General features: G+C 46.1%; 1 protein-coding gene across 1 annotated transcript; it reads right to left on the reverse strand.

The window, feature by feature from the left end:
• Positions 1-1,683: 1,683 nt before the first annotated feature.
• Positions 1,684-17,024, reverse strand: LOC117042651 (oocyte zinc finger protein XlCOF6-like). Its single transcript, XM_033142227.1, has 3 exons — positions 16,730-17,024; positions 15,705-15,752; positions 1,684-4,686 (listed from the first exon to the last, which is right to left on the reverse strand). Exons 1-3 carry the CDS (start codon positions 16,890-16,892, stop codon positions 2,588-2,590), a joined length of 2,310 nt encoding a protein of 769 aa, XP_032998118.1. The 5' UTR covers positions 16,893-17,024; the 3' UTR covers positions 1,684-2,587.
• Positions 17,025-18,919: the final 1,895 nt, after the last annotated feature.

Consider the following 18,919-nt stretch of genomic DNA (forward strand, 5'->3'; position numbering starts at 1 on the left):
TAGACAGCTATTCCAACTCATCATTCCTCCCCATTTCTTTATGGAAAGGCAAAGGTCTGCAGTTTGTATAGACATAACTAAAACCAACAACTGGTAGCTTATGGGTGAACCAAGGTGTCTTCCTTCTGCTTTGTCAGCAAGTGACAACTGTCATCAAACAGCCCCCAGTGTCTCCACAGAAAATCTTACTTTTGGGCTTGTAGGGGCAGGAGAAACTCTATATGCCAATAACCAAAGACTGAACTGAAATAAATGTGTAACCCGCCTCAAGATTCTTTGTGGTTGTTTTGTGCTTTTCAGTTAACTAAATCTGCTGCAAAACAACAATAGCAAGAGAAATGAGCAGGAAGAACTTGAGAAACCTGCCCTTCTGCATTTCATTGTCTGACTGACTGACCTCACTTTCTTTCTTTACACCCATGGACATATATGTGTTTGTGTATAGAGAGATAAATATAACTGCAAGCTTACATTCATGCTTCATTCATCTGATGAAGGGCATTTCGAAAGCATCCGTGTTTTAGGGTGGGATTCAGTCAAAAACAGGCAAATTCAGGTTGCATAACTAAAGCTGCTTTGGAGGATTGGGCGCTCTGCAAAAAACAAAACATCCAGGGCGGTGGGGACGACGACGACCAAACTATTCAGTGGAATATGTGAGAATGAATATTTTGAAAGGGACCTGTGCTTTATTAAAGTTTTAGGAACCCATTGTCAGCAAAAAACCATTTTGAACAATAACACAACTGGTCCAAAGGAATCCAAACCAGCCATATTCACAAACCACGGAAGTGTAGGTGGGAATGATGCACTGACACAGGAAATCCAGATTGAGCTCTCTGTTCTGAGCAATATGCAGAATTACGGGGAAAGTCCAGAATGCCAGATTCCAAGCTATCCAGATCAACAGTCTTCAGATACCTCTTGAAAAAGAGAGAATCTCCAAATAGCAGGACCCCAAGAATGAAAACAAACACTGCCAAATTCTTTTTTGGACATGCAGAGATATGACAGTTATCTTCCGCTTGGGCGTGCCGGGAAATGGCTGACTTATAACATCTCTTCAACCCTTGCGGGGCAATTAGAGGCTGAGATGGGAGTAATCAGCCTTCCAAATTCTTCCCAGGGGCTATGGGAAGAACTGCCTCACCAGCAGATGCCCATTAAACCTGCTCCGAATTCTGAGGAAGGAGCGGGGGGGCAGGGTGGTTAGCCCCCATGGGGGAAGGCACTCCCGGAGGCCACCCCGTCCACGCACAAGTCCCAACACTTAAAAAATGAAAATCAGAGTTAAGTCTTGGGCATGCTTCAAACGAAGGAGGAAAAGTATTTTGCTTAAGAACTCAGCCACTGAGAAGTTAAGAATATCAAAAGGAAGATTTTAACATCTCATTGGTATGTGGGAATGGGACGGAAAAGGGGGGGGAGCCTCTGCCTCTATTATTGTACTTTGCTTTATTACATTATATCAATGGGCAACTCCCCCCCCCCAGAAGAGCCGTTTTCATTACTGATAACAAGCGAGATTTGAAAGACTAGATGTTTGATATTTGCGGACATAATTTGGCTCCACAACTATAAACTGTGTGGAAATGAAAATAATATACAACACCGCTGTCCCTATTTGATAAGGAACTATATCTTTGATTTGGAAGAGGATAAAAAGCATGTCAGCTTGTTGATTTTGGCACAGACCGAACCTCTAGGCCACTGGTTGATTCATCTTTAGAGAATTTTGGACAGTTTCCCAGAAAATCTTTGGCTCCAGGAGGAATAATGCTGCTTAACTGGGAAATCCGCCATGTTGGAAGATAAAATCTGGGCTGCATAACACTGAATCAAAGGGAAAGGCAAGCCTCAAAAATAATATAATTTAAGAACATACAGTATGATTGGCAAATCTCTCCTGAAAAGGTTCAACTGCAAAGCAACCGGGTGGGAAAAGCTATAACAACTATGTTTGGATTTCATCGGGACTGAGTGAAGATGGCGGCTGCCTGTGATAAGACTTTTGGATTTAATAAGAATACCAGTGAGTCAAGGGGCAATGCAATTTTAGGGAGGCTGGCTATGGACTTAAACCCACACAAAAGCATTGTTTGATTTGTTTTATCTCCCTTGCTGGAATACCTCAGAGGCTGCGAAAACATCAGAATGGAATGGATGGCAATGGAAAATGGTTGATCAGAAATTCCTCACGTTTGAAGCATTGGAAGTCCTAAAATTGAAACTATTAATTTGGCAGAATATTGGAAGTATCTGATATGCATATAAATAATTCAGGATGTAATTTGGAATAATTTAAAGTGATTTTATTGGTTGTTGAATTGGAAAATCTAATAAAAATGATGTGTTTGGTTTTTTTAAAGACAGTCATCTTTACTTCCCAGGAACTGTGGATACCCTGAGTGGAAAACTCCATACATTTACTGTATATGGTTTTTCACCTGTGTGAATTCACTTATGAATATTAAGGTCTCCACTACCTCTGAACCTCTTTCCAAATATCATACATCTAAGGTTTTCCCTCTGTGTGAGTTAGCTGCTGTTTCCTAAGTGTTCCACTTTCACTGAAGCTCTTTCCACATTAAATACATTTAAATGGTTTCTCCCTCATGTGAATTCGTTGGTGTGTTCTAAGGTTTGCATTTTGACTGAAGCTCTTTCCACATTCAATACATTTAAATGGTTTCTCCCTCGTGTGAATTCGTTGGTGTGTTCTAAGGTTTGCATTTTGACTGAAGCTCTTTCCACATTCAATACATTTAAATGGTTTCTCCCTCGTGTGAGTTCGTTGATGTATTCTAAGATTTCCATTATCACTGAAGCTCTTTCCACATTCCATACATTTAAATGGTTTATCCCCCGTGTGAGTTCGTTGATGTAGTTTAAGGTTTCCACTTTTACTGAAGCTCTTTCCGCATTCATTACATTTAAATGGTTTCTCCCCCGTGTGAGTTCGTTGATGTAGTTTAAGGTTTCCACTTTTACTGAAGCTCTTTCCGCATTCATTACATTTAAATGGTTTCTCCCCCGTGTGAGTTCGTTGGTGTCTTCTAAGGTCTCCACTTCCACTGAAGCTCTTGCCACATTCATTACATTTAAATGGTTTCTCCCCGGTGTGAGTTCGTTGGTGTCTTCTAAGGTCTCCACTTCCACTGAAGCTCTTTCCACATTCAATACATTGAAATGGTTTCTCCCCCGTGTGAGTTCGTTGATGTGTTCTAAGTGCTCCACTTCCACTGAAGCTCTTTCCACATTCCATACATTTAAATGGTTTATCCCCCGTGTGAGTTCGTTGATGTAGTTTAAGGTTTCCACTTTTACTGAAGCTCTTTCCGCATTCATTACATTTAAATGGTTTCTCCCCCGTGTGAGTTCGTTGGTGTCTTCTAAGGTCTCCACTTCCACTGAAGCTCTTGCCACATTCATTACATTTAAATGGTTTCTCCCCGGTGTGAGTTCGTTGGTGTCTTCTAAGGTCTCCACTTCCACTGAAGCTCTTTCCACATTCAATACATTGAAATGGTTTCTCCCCCGTGTGAGTTCGTTGATGTGTTCTAAGTGCTCCACTTCCACTGAAGCTCTTTCCACATTTCATACATTTAAATGGTTTGTCTCCTGTATGAATTCGCTGGTGTACTTTAAGTTTTCCACTTTCACTGAAGCTCTTTCCACATTCAATACATTTAAATGGTTTCTCCCCTGTGTGAGTTCGTTGGTGTGTTCTAAGTGCTCCACTTTCACTGAAGCTCTTTCCACATTCAATACATTTAAATGGTTTCTCCCCTGTGTGAGTTCGTTGATGTATTCTAAGGTGTGCATTTTGACTGAAGCTCTTTCCACATTTGATACATTTAAATGGTTTCTCCCCCGTGTGAGTTCGTTGGTGTATTCTAAGGTATCCACTTCCACTGAAGCTGTTTCCACATTCAATACATTTAAATGGTTTCTCCCCCGTGTGAATTCGTTGGTGTGTTCTAAGGTCTCCACTTCCACTGAAGCTCTTTCCACATTCAATACATTTAAATGGTTTCTCCCCCGTGTGAGTTCGTTGATGTATTCTAAGTGATCCACTTCCACGGAAACTCTTTCCACATTCAATACATTTAAATGGTTTCTTCCCTGTGTGAGTTCGTTGATGTCGTTTAAGATTTCCATTTTGACTGAAGCTCTTTCCACATTCAATACATTTAAATGGTTTTTCCCCCGTGTGAGTTCGTTGGTGTGTTCTAAGATCTCGACTTCCACTGAAGCTCTTTCCACATTCAATACATTTAAATGGTTTCTCCCCCGTGTGAGTTCGTTGGTGTGTTCTAAGTGCTCCACTTCCACTGAAGCTCTTTCCACATTCAATACATTTAAATGGTTTCTCCCCCGTGTGAGTTCGTTGGTGTGTTCTAAGATCTCGACTTCCACTGAAGCTCTTTCCACATTCAATACATTTAAATGGTTTCTTCCCTGTGTGAGTTCGTTGATGTAGTTTAAGGTTTACATTTTGACTGAAGCTCTTTCCACATTCAATACATTTAAATGGTTTCTCCCTCGTGTGAGTTCTTTGGTGTATCCTCAGTCTTCCCCTGTGACAAAAGCGTATTCCACATTCCATGCATTTAAACCGTTTTTTTGTTCTTCCCACTGAATTCACAGGTGGCTTCGCTGAATTCTGACTATCATCTTCCTGACCTGCTAGGGAGGAAGATAATCCTGTTAGACATTCAAGAATGAGAAGAAACTGAACACACGTCAATCTCAATATGCACCTTCTCTTATTTTAACACCCTCTCCATTCTCTACTATCCTCGCTATGTTCCAAATTTTTAAGAATGCACAGGAGATAATAGCAAGAGCAACACATGATCATTCACAAGTAATAAAGCAGCAGCATTTTATAATACTGATTTATGTTGGAATGGGCTCCTTAAACACAGCTCGGTTTTTTTCATTTTCAAGTGAGGAAATGATCTCAGGCTCAAGTAACTATCTTTTCTGAGTAATTAGCAAAACTTAAGTGTTGTTATGCCACATGAATAATTAGAACCTAAGAAGAGCCTGCTGGATTGGGCAGAGGCCCTCCTAATCCAGCATCCTGTTCTCACAGGGGCCAACCAGATACCTGTGGGAAACCAGCAAGCAGGATTGGAGCACAAGAGCCCTCTGCCCTCCTATGCTTTCCAGAAACTAGTACAGTGGTACCTTGTTTCTCAAACTTAATCCATTCCAGAAGTATGTTCCAAAACCAAAGCATTCCAAAACAAAAGCATGTCTTCACCGGGAAAATAATGCAAAATGGATTAATCAATTCCAGATTTTAAAAAGCAACCACAACAGTTTAACATCAATTTTACAATCTTACAGTACTATTGATCCATAAAATGAAATCAATAAACAATGTACTGTACTATAAAATAAATAAGACAGTATTGCAAATGATAAAAAAAATCTTATCTGAACTGATGATAGTCATTGTTTGGATGGGGAGCTTTTATCCATTTCCACAGTCAATCAATCAATCAAACAAACAGGGTTCCACACAGTGATAAAAACAAATGAACCGAAAAAGCTTCAAAAACGAATATGTAAAATAAATAACAAAAACAAAAGCTGTACTGTGAAATAATTAAGTACCAGACCACTTAAACAGACACCACTTTCATGCTTTGAAATAATTTGCTTCTTTACCTCTATTGTTGTCCTGCTAAAGGTTATTTTGGTTTTGCGGTTTTTTGCAATCAATCAATCAATAGCTGAACTGGGTTCCACACAGTCACAAAAACAAAAAAAAAACGACAAAATAAATATCAAAAACAGATCTCAGTGTAACATGGAAGATGGAAGTGTGGCACTCATGGAAGTTTACCATTCAATACCGAGCATGTTCGACTTCCAAAAAAAGTTCACAAACCAGAACACTTACTTCCAAGATGTTTGACTACTAAGCCATTTGAGAACCAAGGTACCACTGTATTAAGAAGCAATATTGCCTAGGACCGTGATGACAGAACACAGACATCCCCCCCCCCAAGCTATCCAAGTTGCTCCCCTTCATGGATCACTGCCTTGTCGTGGCGAAGGGGCTTAAATAACTCAGGAAAGCTATGAGCTATGCCATGCAGGGCCACCCACGATGGACAGGTCATAGTGGAGAGTTTAGACTAAATGTGATCCACCTGTTGAAGGAATTGGCAAGCCACTCCAGTATCCCTGCCAAGAAAACTCCATGGACAAAGACAACAGGCATATAAAAGTTATGACGCTGGAAGATGAGCCCCTCAGGTCGGAAGGCATCCAACCTGCTACTGAGGAAGAGCGAAGGACAAGTACAAGTAGATTCAGAGCTGGTGAAGCGGCTGGGGCAAAGCCGAAACGTCGCTCAGTTGCGGATATGCCTGGAAGTGAAAGGAAAGTCTGATGCTGTAAAGAAAAATATTGCATAGGAACCTGGAATGTAAGAACCATGAACTTTGGTAAGCTGGATGTGGTCAAAAATGAGATGGCAAGAATAAACATTTTCATCCTGGGCATCAGTAAACTAAAATGGACGGGAGTGGGTGAATTCAGTTCGGATGACTATCATATCTACTACTGTGGGCAAGAATCCTGTAAAATAAATGGAGTGGCCCTCATAGTCAACAAAAGAGTGGCGAAAGCTGTACTGGGATGCAATCTCAAAAATGATAGAATGATCTCGATATGAATCCAAGGCAGACCTTTTAACATCACAGTAATCCAAATTTATGCACCAACTACCAGTGCTGAAGAAACTGAAATTGACCAATTCTATGAAGACTTACAACACCTTATAGAAATGACACCAAAGAAGGATGTTCTTCTCATTATAGGGGATTGGAATGCTAAAGTAGGGAGTCAAGAGATAAAAGGAACAACTGGCAAGTTTGGCCTTGGAGTTCAAAACAAAGCAGGGCAAAGGCTAATAGAGTTCTGTCAAGAGAACAAGCTGGTAATCACAAACACTCTTTTCCAACAACACAAGAGACGACTCTACACATGGACATCACCAGATGGGCAGCATCGAAATCAGATTGATTATATTCTCTGCAGCCAAAGATGGAGAAGCTCTATACATTCAGCAAAAACAAGACCTGGAGCTGACTGTGGCTCAGATCATCAGCTTCCTATAGCAAAATTCCAGCTTAAACTGAAGAAAGTAGGAAAAACCACTGGGCCAGTAAGATACAATCTAAATCAAATCCCTTATGAATACACAGTGGAAGCGAGGACCAGGTTTAAGGATTTAGATTTGGTGGATAGAGTGCCTGAAGAACTATTGATGGAGGCTCGTAACATTATACAGGAGGCAGCAATGAAAACCATCCCAATGAAAAGGAAATGCAAGAAAGCAAAGTGGCTGTCCAATGAGGCCTTACAAATAGTGGGGGAGATAAGGCAAGCAAAATGCGAGGGAGATAGTGAAAGATACAGGAAACTGAATGCAGATTTCCAAAAAAATAGCAAGGAGAGACAAGAGGGCCTTCTTAAACGAGCAGTGCAAAGAAAACAACAGAATGGGAAAAACCAGAGATCTGTTCAAGAAAATTGGAGATATGAAAGGAACATTTTGTCCAAAGCTTACCATAATAAAGGACAAAAGTGGGAAGGACCTAACAGAAGCAGAAGACATCAAGAAGAGGTGGCAAGAATACACAGAGGAATTATACCAGAAAGATATGGAGGCCTCGTACACCCTAGAAATATCAACAACCTCAGATATGCTGATGACACAACCTTGATGGCAGAAAAGTGAGGAGAAATTAAAGAACCTTTTAATGAGGGTGAAAGAGGAGAGCGCAAAATATGGTCTGAAGCTCAACATCAAAAAAACTAAGATCATGGCCACTGGTCCCATCACCTCCTGGCAAATAGAAGGGGAAGAAATGGAGGCAGTGAGAGGTTTTACTTTCTTGGGCTCCATGATCACTGCAGATGGTGACAGCAGTCACGAAATTAAGTCACACCTGCTTCTTGGGAGGAAAGCAATGACAAAACTAGACAGCATCTTAAAAAGCAGAGACATCTGGACATGAAAATTGACAAGAAGGCAGCCCTGATTTTCCTGGACGCCGAAAAGGCATTTGATAATCTATCGTGGCAATTCATGGTGAAAACATTAAAGAGGATGGAGATAGGAGAAAACTTTATAAAGGGAATTAAAGCAATATATACAGAACAATCAGCAAAATTAATTGTGAACAGAACATTATCCGATAAATTCAACATAACTAAAGGCACGCGACAGGGCTGCCCTATATCCCCATTGCTGTTCATAATTGTTTTAGAGATTTTGGCGAACAAATTAAGAGAGAAAAAGGAGATAAAGGGTATTAAGATTGGCAAAAGGGAAATTAAATTAAAGGCATTCGCGGATGATATGGTGATAATGGTTGAAGAACCACAACAAAGCTTGGGAGAAATGTTAAAGGAGGTGGAGGAATTTGGAAAATTGGCTGGCTTCAAATTAAACAAAGGGAAGACAAAAATGATAGTTAAAAACCTGCAAAAGACTGAGAGTGATAATTTACAAATGTTGTATGGCATTGAGGTAGTTAAAAAGGTAAAATATTTAGGGGTGTGGTTATCACCAAAAAATATAAACTTATTTAATGACAATTATGGTCCAGTTTGGAGAGAAATTAAAAAAGACTTGGACATTTGGAGTAAACTAAATTTGACATTTTTGGGCCGGATTGCGAGTGTAAAAATGAACATCTTACCTAGAGTTTTATTCCTCTCCCAAATGTTACCAGTTATCAAAGGGACGACTCAATTTAAGGAATGGCAAAGGGTAATATCCAAATATATCTGGCAGGGCAAACACCCAAGGATAAAGCACAAGTTACTAGTTGATACGAAAGAAAGAGGGGGGTTTGGCCTGCCAGATCTGAAAATATACTTCGAGTCGTCCTGTCTGATATGGTTGAAGGAGTGGATGGTGTTGGAGGACAAAGAGATATTGAATATTGAGGGATTCAACAATAGATTCGGTTGGCACTCGTACCTCTGGCAGGATAAAGCAAAAGTACATAAAGAATTCTTAGCGCATGTGTTCCGGAAACCATTATATGAAGTGTGGCAGAGAAACAAAGCATTACTAGAGAGGAAAACGCCAAGATGGTTGTCACCCACGGAGATCTTGACGGTAAAAAAGATTAATATAGGAGAGAATTGGCTAACGTATGATGATTTACTAATAGAGTCTGAAACAGGATGGAAAATAAAATCATACGAGCAGATTGCTAACAAACTGACAGGTTGGATACAGTACCACCAGGTACACAATTTATTCATTGAAGAGAAAAGAAAATGTAATTTTGATAAAAAGAAATCTAAATTTCAAATTGAGATATTGGAAGGAAATAGAAAATTATTATCAAAGATGTATAATTTACTTTTAGAATGGTTTACAAAAGATGAGGAGGTGAAAGAAGTCATGACAAAGTGGGCGATTGATTTAGGATATAACATACAATTAGAAAGGTGGGAAAAACTGTGGAATCACCACATAAAATTTACGGCCTGTACAAATCTGAAAGAGAATATAATGAAAATGATGTACCGTTGGTACCTAACACCAGTTAAAATAGCCAGAATATATAGGAAAGGCAGTAAAAGATGTTGGAAATGCGATCAAAAAGATGGTGATTTTTACCACATGTGGTGGCTGTGTGATAAAGTTAAAGTTTATTGGGAGGCGATATATAATGAGTTAAAGAAGATACTGCAATACACATTCCCGAAAAAACCAGAGGCGTTTTTAATTGGCTTGGTTGGTGAGGAGATCAAAGGGAAGGATCAGAGAATTTTCCTTTACGCCACCACAGCAGCTAGAATTCTATTGGCTCAGAATTGGAAATTGAAAAGTTTACCAACGGTAGAGGAATGGAGAACAAAATTAATGGAGTATTCGGAATTAGCGAGATTAACTGCAAGGATAAGAGACCAGAGAGATCAACAGGTTCAGGACGATTGGAGTAAATTTCTGAAATATTTAGAAGTTTATAATCATGTAATTCACTAACAGGTGGGACAGAATTCTTGCAACCTAGCAGAAAAGTATGACCAAAAATGGAGGTATTGTAATAGGGGAAATAAAACTGGAAATTCAAGGGAAAGCGGATGAATGATGTAGATTAAGAAAACTGGAGTGGAGTAGGAGGGAAGTCAAAACTCAGCGGAGTTTTTGTAATATTGCAAAAAGTGTATTTGACAAATGTATGTTTATGTTCATTTCTGAAAATAAAAATATATTTGCAAAAAAAAAAAGCAGAGACATCAGCTTGCTGACAAAGGTCCGTATAGTTAAAGCTATGGTTTCCCCAGTAGTAATGTATAGAAGTGAGAGCTGGACCATAAAGAAGACTGATCACCGAAGAATTGATGCTTTTGAATTATGGTGCTGGAGGAGACTCTTGAGAGTCCCATGGACTGCAAAAAGATCAAACTTATCCATCCTTAAAGAAATCAGTCCTGAGTGCTCACTGGAAGGACAGATCCTGAAGCTGAGGCTCCAGTACTTTGGCCACCTCATGAGAAGAGAAGACTCCCTAGAAAAAGACCCTCATGTTGGGAAAGATGGAGGGCACAGGAGAAGGGGACAACAGAGGATGAGATGGTTGGATAGTGTTCTCGAAGCGACTAGCATGAGTTTGGCCAAACTGCGGGAGACTACAACTCCCATCATTCCATTGGTCATTCTGGCTGTGGGTGAGGCGAGTTGGAAATCTAATGATGTCTGGAGGGTAGTATGTTGGGAAAGGCTAACTCAGAGGTTCTGGCAATCCCATTGCCTGAGAATTTCAGGCAGGGGAAAGGAAATTGCAAAAGCACTCAAGGACCCAGACCCTAACCTTTACCCAGAAAGCTGGCCTCTTCTTCACTCTCCCCCTCAGCCTTTGCAGAAAGATGGATGTTCTCTGTGTCCAAGGGATCCTGCTCAGACTTGGGGGACTTAATAACCACATCTTCCATAGGCAACGATTCCTGGAACAGAGATTGGGATGCAGATTAGGACATCATGAAAAGCTCGAAAAGCTGACTAGCAGAGACCCTGGGGGTCAGCAGTCCAAACTGTCAGCTCCATAACACAGTACACAAGACATAATTAACTTGAAGATTTGTTGCCAAACAAGCAATTAGCCTCAGAGCACTGTTGCCAAGCATCCATCAAATACACTCAAGTTGACCCTTCTGAATAATCCTTCCATCATCTGCAGAATATACTGAACCTATGACCCTTGCAGATGTAGGGAGATATGGGGCTAGCACGGGGGTCGGCAACCTGCGGCTCCGGAGCCGCATGCGGCTCTTTCGCGGCTCTGCCGCGGCTCCGGGGCGGCTGCCTGGGGCGCGGAGGTGGCGCGGAGTGGTGGGGGCACTGCGCCTGAGAACTCCTCGGCCGGAGGGAAGACGCGCCGGCCCTGCACGCGATGGAGGGGCGGTTTGCGGGAGGGAGAGAGAGGGAGGGGGCAGCCGGGGGGAGTGGGGCCTGGTGCGGCGGCGGCAGCGCAGTTGGTGGAGCGGAGCGGGGCCGTCCCCGCCGCGGCCCGCCACTGTGAGCGCGCAACAGGCGCTCCTCCTTCGGCTCCGGGGCGGCTGCCTGGGGCGCGGAGGTGGCGCGGAGTGGTGGGGGCACTGCGCTGCGCTCCTGGCCCGCCTGGGCTGCGCCCGCCGCGCCGTCCTCCTGGCCTGCCGCGCCTGCCCGCTTCTCCGGCTGGCCGGCGGCCCGCCCTTGGGGGGCTGGGGCGGGCGCTGCTGCTGCTCATGCGTCCTCCCTCCTTGGAGTGTCGGGCCCGACGGGCGGCTGGGGTGTCCTTGTGGGGCTTGGCTCCGTTGCGCCTTCCCTGCCCCCGGAGAGGCGGATGGGCGGGGGACCTTCCCGGCGTCGGGCGTCGGTCGCCGGATGGCGCTGCTGCTGCCTCCGCCTGGCTTTGCCGCTCTGCCTCACCGTCCGGGCGCCTCTTTGGCAGCGGGGCCTGGCCGGGACTCGGAGCCTTCCTGCGCCGCCGTGCCTGCGCCGCCTTGGCCCGGGCGGGCGGGCGGGCGCGGCGGGAGGCTGGGGGCCCTTGCGGGGACTCGGGGTGGCGTCCTTTTGGATGTGTGCCCGCCACTGTGAGCGCGCAACAGGCGCTCCTCCTTCGGCTCCGGGACAGGAGCTGCCTTGGGCAAGGGGGGAGGGCAAAGGGAGGAACTCGGGCGGCGGGGACAGCAGCCTCCTCCTCCTCCACTGCCTCCCCTTCTCCGCTCCTCTCCTCCCGCCCCGCTTCTTCCTCAGCATGACGCCGATCATTTTTGCTTCTGGGGTAGGGGGGCACCTGGCTTCTAAAGGGGGCAGCTGGCTTCTAGGGGGGCAGTACGCCCATGGGAGGCGCGCTTTGGGGAGCCCCGCGGACTGACCTGCCGCGCGCCAGGGACAGGCTCTGCGCGCTGCAAAGCAAAGCGGGGACGGAGAGGCGGCGCTGAACTTGCGCGGAATGGTGGGGGCGCTGCCAGGGCCGGTGTAAAATGGAGGGGGCGCCACGCCGCGCTGCTGGCCCGCCTGCGCCCGCCGCGCTGCGCCGCCGCTCCGCAGGCGGCAGAGTGGCGGGGGAGGGGGGAGCAGCCTGAAATCAGGCTTCTCCGCCCCCTCTGCAAGCGGCTAAAAGCTGCCTCGTCGAGAGGAGCATTGTGCGCCTTCAGTTTCTGCCACGGCTCTCCCGCCCCAGTCAGTCCTGCCAGCTTGCAGCCCAATCCTCTCCTCTCAGCCGCTGCGTCCGGCTCAGGGAAGCCCCTTTGCGTCCCCTCCCGCCGGGGCTGCCTGGGTGCCTGATGGGCACGATTGGGGCAGGCACGGGGCACCCCTCTCTGGCTGCGTTGCTGCCTGCGCACCTCCCTGCGGAATCTGCGAGCGGAGCGGGGAAGTGCCCTGTCAGTGCAGCCGGGAGCAGATAAACCCGCTGCCCCTGCTGCAGTCGGGAGCGAAGAATCCCTCCGCCACCACTGGAGGGAAGAAATTGAAAGATCGTGTGCTTTTTGGAGGGGGAAGCGTCACCCAGAGAACCCCAGCTCAGCTGGTTTGAGGGGAGAGATCAAAAGATTGTGTGCTTTGGGGGGGGGAGTAGAAGCATCGCCCAGAGATCCCCAGCTCAGCTGGTTTGAGGGGAGAGATGTAAAATTGTGTGCTTTGGGGGGGGGGAGTAGAAGCATCGCCCAGAGATCCCCAGCTCAGCTGGTTTGAGGGGAGAGAAGAGATTGTGCGCTTTTGGGGGGGTAGAAGCATCGCCCAGAGATCCCCAGCTCAGCTGGTTTGAGAGGAGAGATCAAAAGATTGTGTGCTTTGGTGGGGGGGAGTAGAAGCATTGCCCAGAGATCCCCAGCTCAGCTGGTTTGAGGGAAGATGACATGCTGGTTGTGGGGGGATGGAAAGAGGAGAAACGTTGCCCACCCTGCACCAATACCTGCAGCTCACCCTGCACCTATCCCTGCCCCCTCGCGAGAAGCAACCAGCACCTGCACCATCAGGGGAAGCAGCCAGAGCCCACCTACCCACCCTGCCCCCATCTCTGCCCCCTCGGGGGAAGCGGCGATGCCCACACTGCCCCCATCCCTGGGTGGTAGGGTGCCTCCCCCCCCAAGAAGTACATAGAGATGTGCTATAAAATGAGCTCATTTTAGAAGCTGCATACTGGGTCATCAGGCTGCTTCTCTCATTCCCTCCAGTATATAATTTGGCTGACCTAAGACCTCTGGGTCCAAAATGCGCCGCCATGCCTGCGCCGCCTTGACCCGGGCGGGTGGGCGGGTGCGGCAAGAAGCTGGAGGCGCGCTTTGGGGAGCCCCGCAGACTGACCTGCCGCGCACCAGGGACAGGCTCTGCGCGCTGCAAAGCGAAGCGGGGACGGAGAGGCGGCGCTGAATGTCTAGCTGCGCAGAAAAGCAGCCTCGGCGGTCTTCGCGAAAACCAGCAGCCCTCCCATCGCCACCTCCCCCGGGATTGCTTCAAGGGGGGTGGGGAGAAGTTCGGGGAGCTCTTTCTACGAGAGCCGTTTGCTACCTCGCAAATACCGAGCGCGGGAGAGGACGCTTTCCATTTGCAGCTTGCGTGCTTCTTGTTGTCCTTTTTCTTTGCCTTGCAACCCCCCCCCTCCCCGCTCAGCTTGGCTTGTCAGCCTTTCCAGGCAGCTTAAACAAGGCTTTGCCCTGAAGCCAGATAGTACTTGCAGGCTCCCTGCTGCTTTAAATGTGCACAAAATAAGATTTAACGTTGTCCTAATAATAATAAATATAATACTTCCTTTTCTATTCTTTGCATTGGCTCATAATAATAATAATAATAATAATAATAATAATAATAATAATAATAATGGTTTTTCCTCTGCAGTGTTATATTTGTTTTAAATCTCGCAATGGTTTTGCGGCTCCCAGTTGTTGTTTTTTCCTTCGGAAACGGGTCCAAGTGGCTCTTTTTGTCTTAAAGGTTGCAGACCCCTGGGCTAGCACATTCCCAGTTCCCCTGTTTGTTAGCCTTGCTGCCAGTGCAGGACCACCGCAGGTTAATTTGTGAAGCTACCCATGCAGAGTCCTTCTCTTTTACTGTCTCTCACTAAAGGTTGGGTTGGAATCCTTCCTGGAGTGATGCATTCTGCTTCTGGTGGCCAGGAGACTGTGCTGGTGACTAGAGATTATTGTTGTAAACTTGGGTCAACATGGATTTCAGCGTAACTTTGCTGCAGCAATGCATTGAAAACTGTGCCTATTTGTAACCCTGCTTTTCAGGCTGCAATTCAGTCATCTGAACCTGGCCATTATCTTTAAAAATGTTTCAACAACTTTACAAGGTATGCCAGTGTTATTCTATTTGCACTACACATGGGACTGCTGAGGTTGCAAGATGTGCTGAGATTTTTACCTCAGTGGGAAGCAAAGAATATTTTGGAAATGGAGGCAATTTAGAGGAGGAAAACGGGGGTTGGTGGAAGGACACCTCTTCTAACACAGCCTCTGCTCTGATGAAATTCAGAGTCCCCTACAGCTGCTTAGGTAAAGTAAGAACATCAGGAGATATGACCGCAAACCTCCCGTGTAAAGTTTGGTCTAACAAGCCTTTTTAAAGTGGATTAGAGAGAAAGTGCAGGGAGGAGGAATATTCACCACCATAGCTAAACAGAACAGTGGACCTGTGGGATGCAGATTAAGACATCATGAAAAGCCCAAGAAGCTGACTAGCAGAGACCCTGGGTGTCAGGAGTCCAAACTGTCAGCTCCATAACACAGAGACAGTGGACCTGTGACCTCCAGATGATGGAAACCCAGGTGAGAGGATGACACTTTTCTTTCCCGGAATCCCCTCAGTGTCTGAGAGCAGGGGCTGGTCTGTCCCCCCTGCTCTTCCGCTGGGCCACCGGCTGGTATCCGCAGTTCCCCTGAAGGAGGCCAAGAGGGCACCATCTCTGGAGTGGGGAGGACTGGGAACCTGTGGGGTTTCCCAACTTGATGGAGGGTGGTGCCTCGTCTTCAGGAAATCCTGGGCATCCCACTGCTGTTGTGGCTTGGGGTTGGACTGGATGGTCCTTGTGGTCTCTTCCAACTCTATGATTCTATGATTCCTCTGCCTCCTGCTTAATTTTTCGTAAATCTGCACAAGGCAGAAGATCCCTGAAGGTCTCAACTAGGCCTGCAGGAGATCTTTTTCCTTTGGACTCCAGTCTCACCCTTTGAATGGGTCTTCTTGGCCCCTGCTCTTCCATTTTTACACCGCCCTGGTGGAAACGAAATAAACGCAAAGTAAAACACCAGTGTAGAATAAAACACAAGAATAAAAACAAAAGCATTTAACTGTTAGCTAGTTTTTGAAATACTGTATATAATTATTTTTCTATTTCTGATTTTCAGGTTGTGAATGACAATCGTTATGTCACCTAAACGCCCCATTCCATGCACGAGAGGAAGTTATCCAAAGACTTGGGGAAACCCCAATGTTTACAGAACTACAAATAACATTTGGGGGTGGGAGGACCAAGGAAGTGGTAGAGAAATCCCAAAACAACTCAGTAAGAGCACTGAGCATATTCAGTGACCAGGGAATGCTGATCCTGGCTGCAACTTTAAGCATGTTGGAAAGGAAACAACAGATCTTTGTCCATGATTAAACATGTGCCTTCACCCAAGAAATCCTGCGAGCAGCAGTTTGTTAAGGGTGCTGAGAACTGTAGCAATAAACTACAGTTCCCATGTTTCTTTGGGGGAAGCCACATGCTTTAAATGTATGGCGTCTGCACAGCCTAAGAAGCAAACAAACAAAAGGAATATTGACCAACAGAATCAAACAACCCACTACATGTGGCCTGCTAGTCCCTGCTGTTTCCATCTCCTGTGTTAGAGAGATCTTTCAAACTCCAATATCAGCAGGAACCAGCACAGTGCTGAAATGGGATAGAAGCCCTGATCCTGAGATAAATGATCCCTCTGCCTTGGGCCCCATTGAGCTCAGCATCGTCTATATAGGACTGAAGGGAGCAGCTCCCCGGGGTCTCAGGCAGGGTCCGTGCCAGCCTGACCTGACCTAGAGATGTTTGCCCCTGTGCCCTCCTGCAGATGCCCTGCCCCCGAGCTGAGCCCCTTCCCCTTCTTGCCCGGTTGAGGGGCGCCCTGCAGCCTCCGGCTAGACTCGGGCCTGATCCTGCCAGCCGAGGCTCACATGCATTTCCCCTCCCTCCTGCCCCCCACCCTCCTGCACCTCTGACTCCTCGCTCCGTCCCTGCACCGGAATCCGGCTCCTCTCCGGGGAAACTCGCCAGGCCACTGGCCGCTGCTCCTCCGCTCTCCTCGGCGGGGGGACAGGAAGGTGCAGCCGCTCTCGAGTCCCCCTGGCTGGCCCCGTTTCCTGCCTCTCTGAGCATCGGAGCTCGCTGGCTGTGGGTTGGGCCCTGGGAGGCTGCAAGGCTGGATGCGCCCCCTTGCAAGGCGAAGGCGTGGTGCAGGCGGAGAGATCTCCCTGCTGCTTCCCCTGCCCTCGTATTTGCAGCCCGCTGCTTCTGATCCTGGAGGTTCTGCTCTTAACGGTCAGGGCAAATAGGTAAAGGTAAAGGGACCCCTGACCATTAGGTCCAGTAGTGGACGACTCTGGGGTTGCAGCGCTCATCTCGCCACGGCGTCCGATCCCTTTAAGACGGCCCTGTATATACTTGCACTTTGAAGTGCTTTTGAACAGCTAGGTGGGAAGGAGCTGGGATCAAGCAACAGCAGCTCACCCCATTGTGGGGTTTCGAACCGCTGACCTTCTTATCAGCAAGCCCTAGGCTCTCTGGTTTAACCCACAGCTGCAAATATATTAACCCTATTAGATCTGGGCCGTTCCTAGCTCTGGAGCAGCAGAGACCAAGCTTTTGGCAACCTTCTCTAGGGGTCTCCACACACCACCATCTATGTCCCTGTGTACACAAATCACTGAGCATGTAGTAGCTCAGTAGGTAGAACGTGAGATGCTTAATTTCAGGGCTGTGGTTCAAGCCCCATAGTGGAATTAAAGTGAAATGTTACCTGTATTCCAATGGTTTAAAAAAAAACTTAACAAAACAAAAAACACTTCCCTTTTCTACACCCTACTATGTCTTTTTTAATAAGTGGGTTTTGTTTAGAAAGCTGTTTCATTGAAATATATCTGGCATTTTATACACTATCCATTATTTTCTACTAACAAGTCTCTTCGTGATCAGGTGTGCAGTCACTGGTTTCTACATCCTCATCATTAAAAATTCCTGAAATTTTAGGAAGCTGGGATGATGCCACCCTGCTGCCTGAATGCCTTGCTGGAGGTGGCAATCCACTTTCCAGTTCTGCTGGCTGGGGTCATGCAATCACTTAGCTTCAGCAGCCAACGGCAGGGTCAGGCCCTGTTATCTGTTCATACCCTCCAACATTTCTCGGATGAAAATAGGGACATCCTATTCTTTAATGATTATTTTACTATTTATAACGCAAACATCTGATTAGGTTGACCTAGGACTCTGTGCAGCTTGAACATATATAAAAACATAAAACATTTTAAAACTTCCCTATTGCCTTCAGATGGCTCGGGGTCAGATAACTCCATACCCTCTAGCATTTCTTCAGTGATAAAAGGGACATCCTAAAGAGAAGCGGGACATTCTGGGATCAAATCAAGGACATATCTGGAAAAGAGTGACACTTGCCGGGTCTGTCTTTCCTTCACTTTTCCTTCGCTTCCACTGGTCTCCTGCCTTGGTTCAGCAGAGGAGGGGAGAGGTTCTGGCCTTCCTACCCCCACCCTACCCCACCCCCCAAAATAAACCAAAGAACAAGAATACACACACACACACCATTTTGGAGTGAGTACCAAAAATAAAATCACTTTATTTTTTGTTCAATCTATTAATCAATTTTATTGTTTTTAGCTGATGACCATCACAATACGAGCACAAATCACGCAGCTACAAAAGACATTGCATGCAGCAGACCAGGACAAATCGGCTATGCTCTGATATACTGAATTTACAAAAAATTAAGGTACTGATCCAGAAGATAATGAACTGAGAATAGGCCTCACTGCAGCACATGTAGCTAGGGGGAGGCTGCATTTGCAGTAGGGTTTGGAAGTTGGTGTCTCCGACACAAATCCGTTTATTTCTTCCTCTGGAGATCTGAGGTCTACAAAGCAATGGGTTGTTTTATTCAGCTCAAGCTCACTGAAATCAAAGGAGCTATCTGTCATGACGAGACAAAGGTTCTTGCATGCAGAAGCAGACAAAGCCTAGGCACGGCCTACAAGGTCTACACAATCATTTCAAGCCTGCTAGCTGCAAATGTTAGCAGTAAATTGGTAACTCATCATGACACGTGACTCATCTTGGGTGATGACTTTGTTGAGTGGTTTACAGTTTAAGGTTCATTACTGTTCCACAGAAAT

The sequence above is a fragment of the Lacerta agilis genome, chromosome 2 (assembly GCF_009819535.1).
Source record: "Lacerta agilis isolate rLacAgi1 chromosome 2, rLacAgi1.pri, whole genome shotgun sequence".
In the NCBI taxonomy this organism is placed as follows: domain Eukaryota; kingdom Metazoa; phylum Chordata; class Lepidosauria; order Squamata; family Lacertidae; genus Lacerta; species Lacerta agilis.

Bases quoted from the DNA above. Each gene is read 5' to 3' on its own strand.
- LOC117042651 (XM_033142227.1), bottom strand. From the start codon at position 16,892: ATGCTCAGAGAGGCAGGAAACGGGGCCAGCCAGGGGGACTCGAGAGCG. The intron at 15,753-16,729 runs GTGCAGGAGGGT...CGTTTCCACCAG, and splicing joins GACGGAGCGAGGAGTCAGAG to GGCGGTGTAAAAATGGAAGA. The intron at 4,687-15,704 runs GTGAGACTGGAG...CCTCCCTAGCAG, and splicing joins CAAGAAGACCCATTCAAAGG to GTCAGGAAGATGATAGTCAG.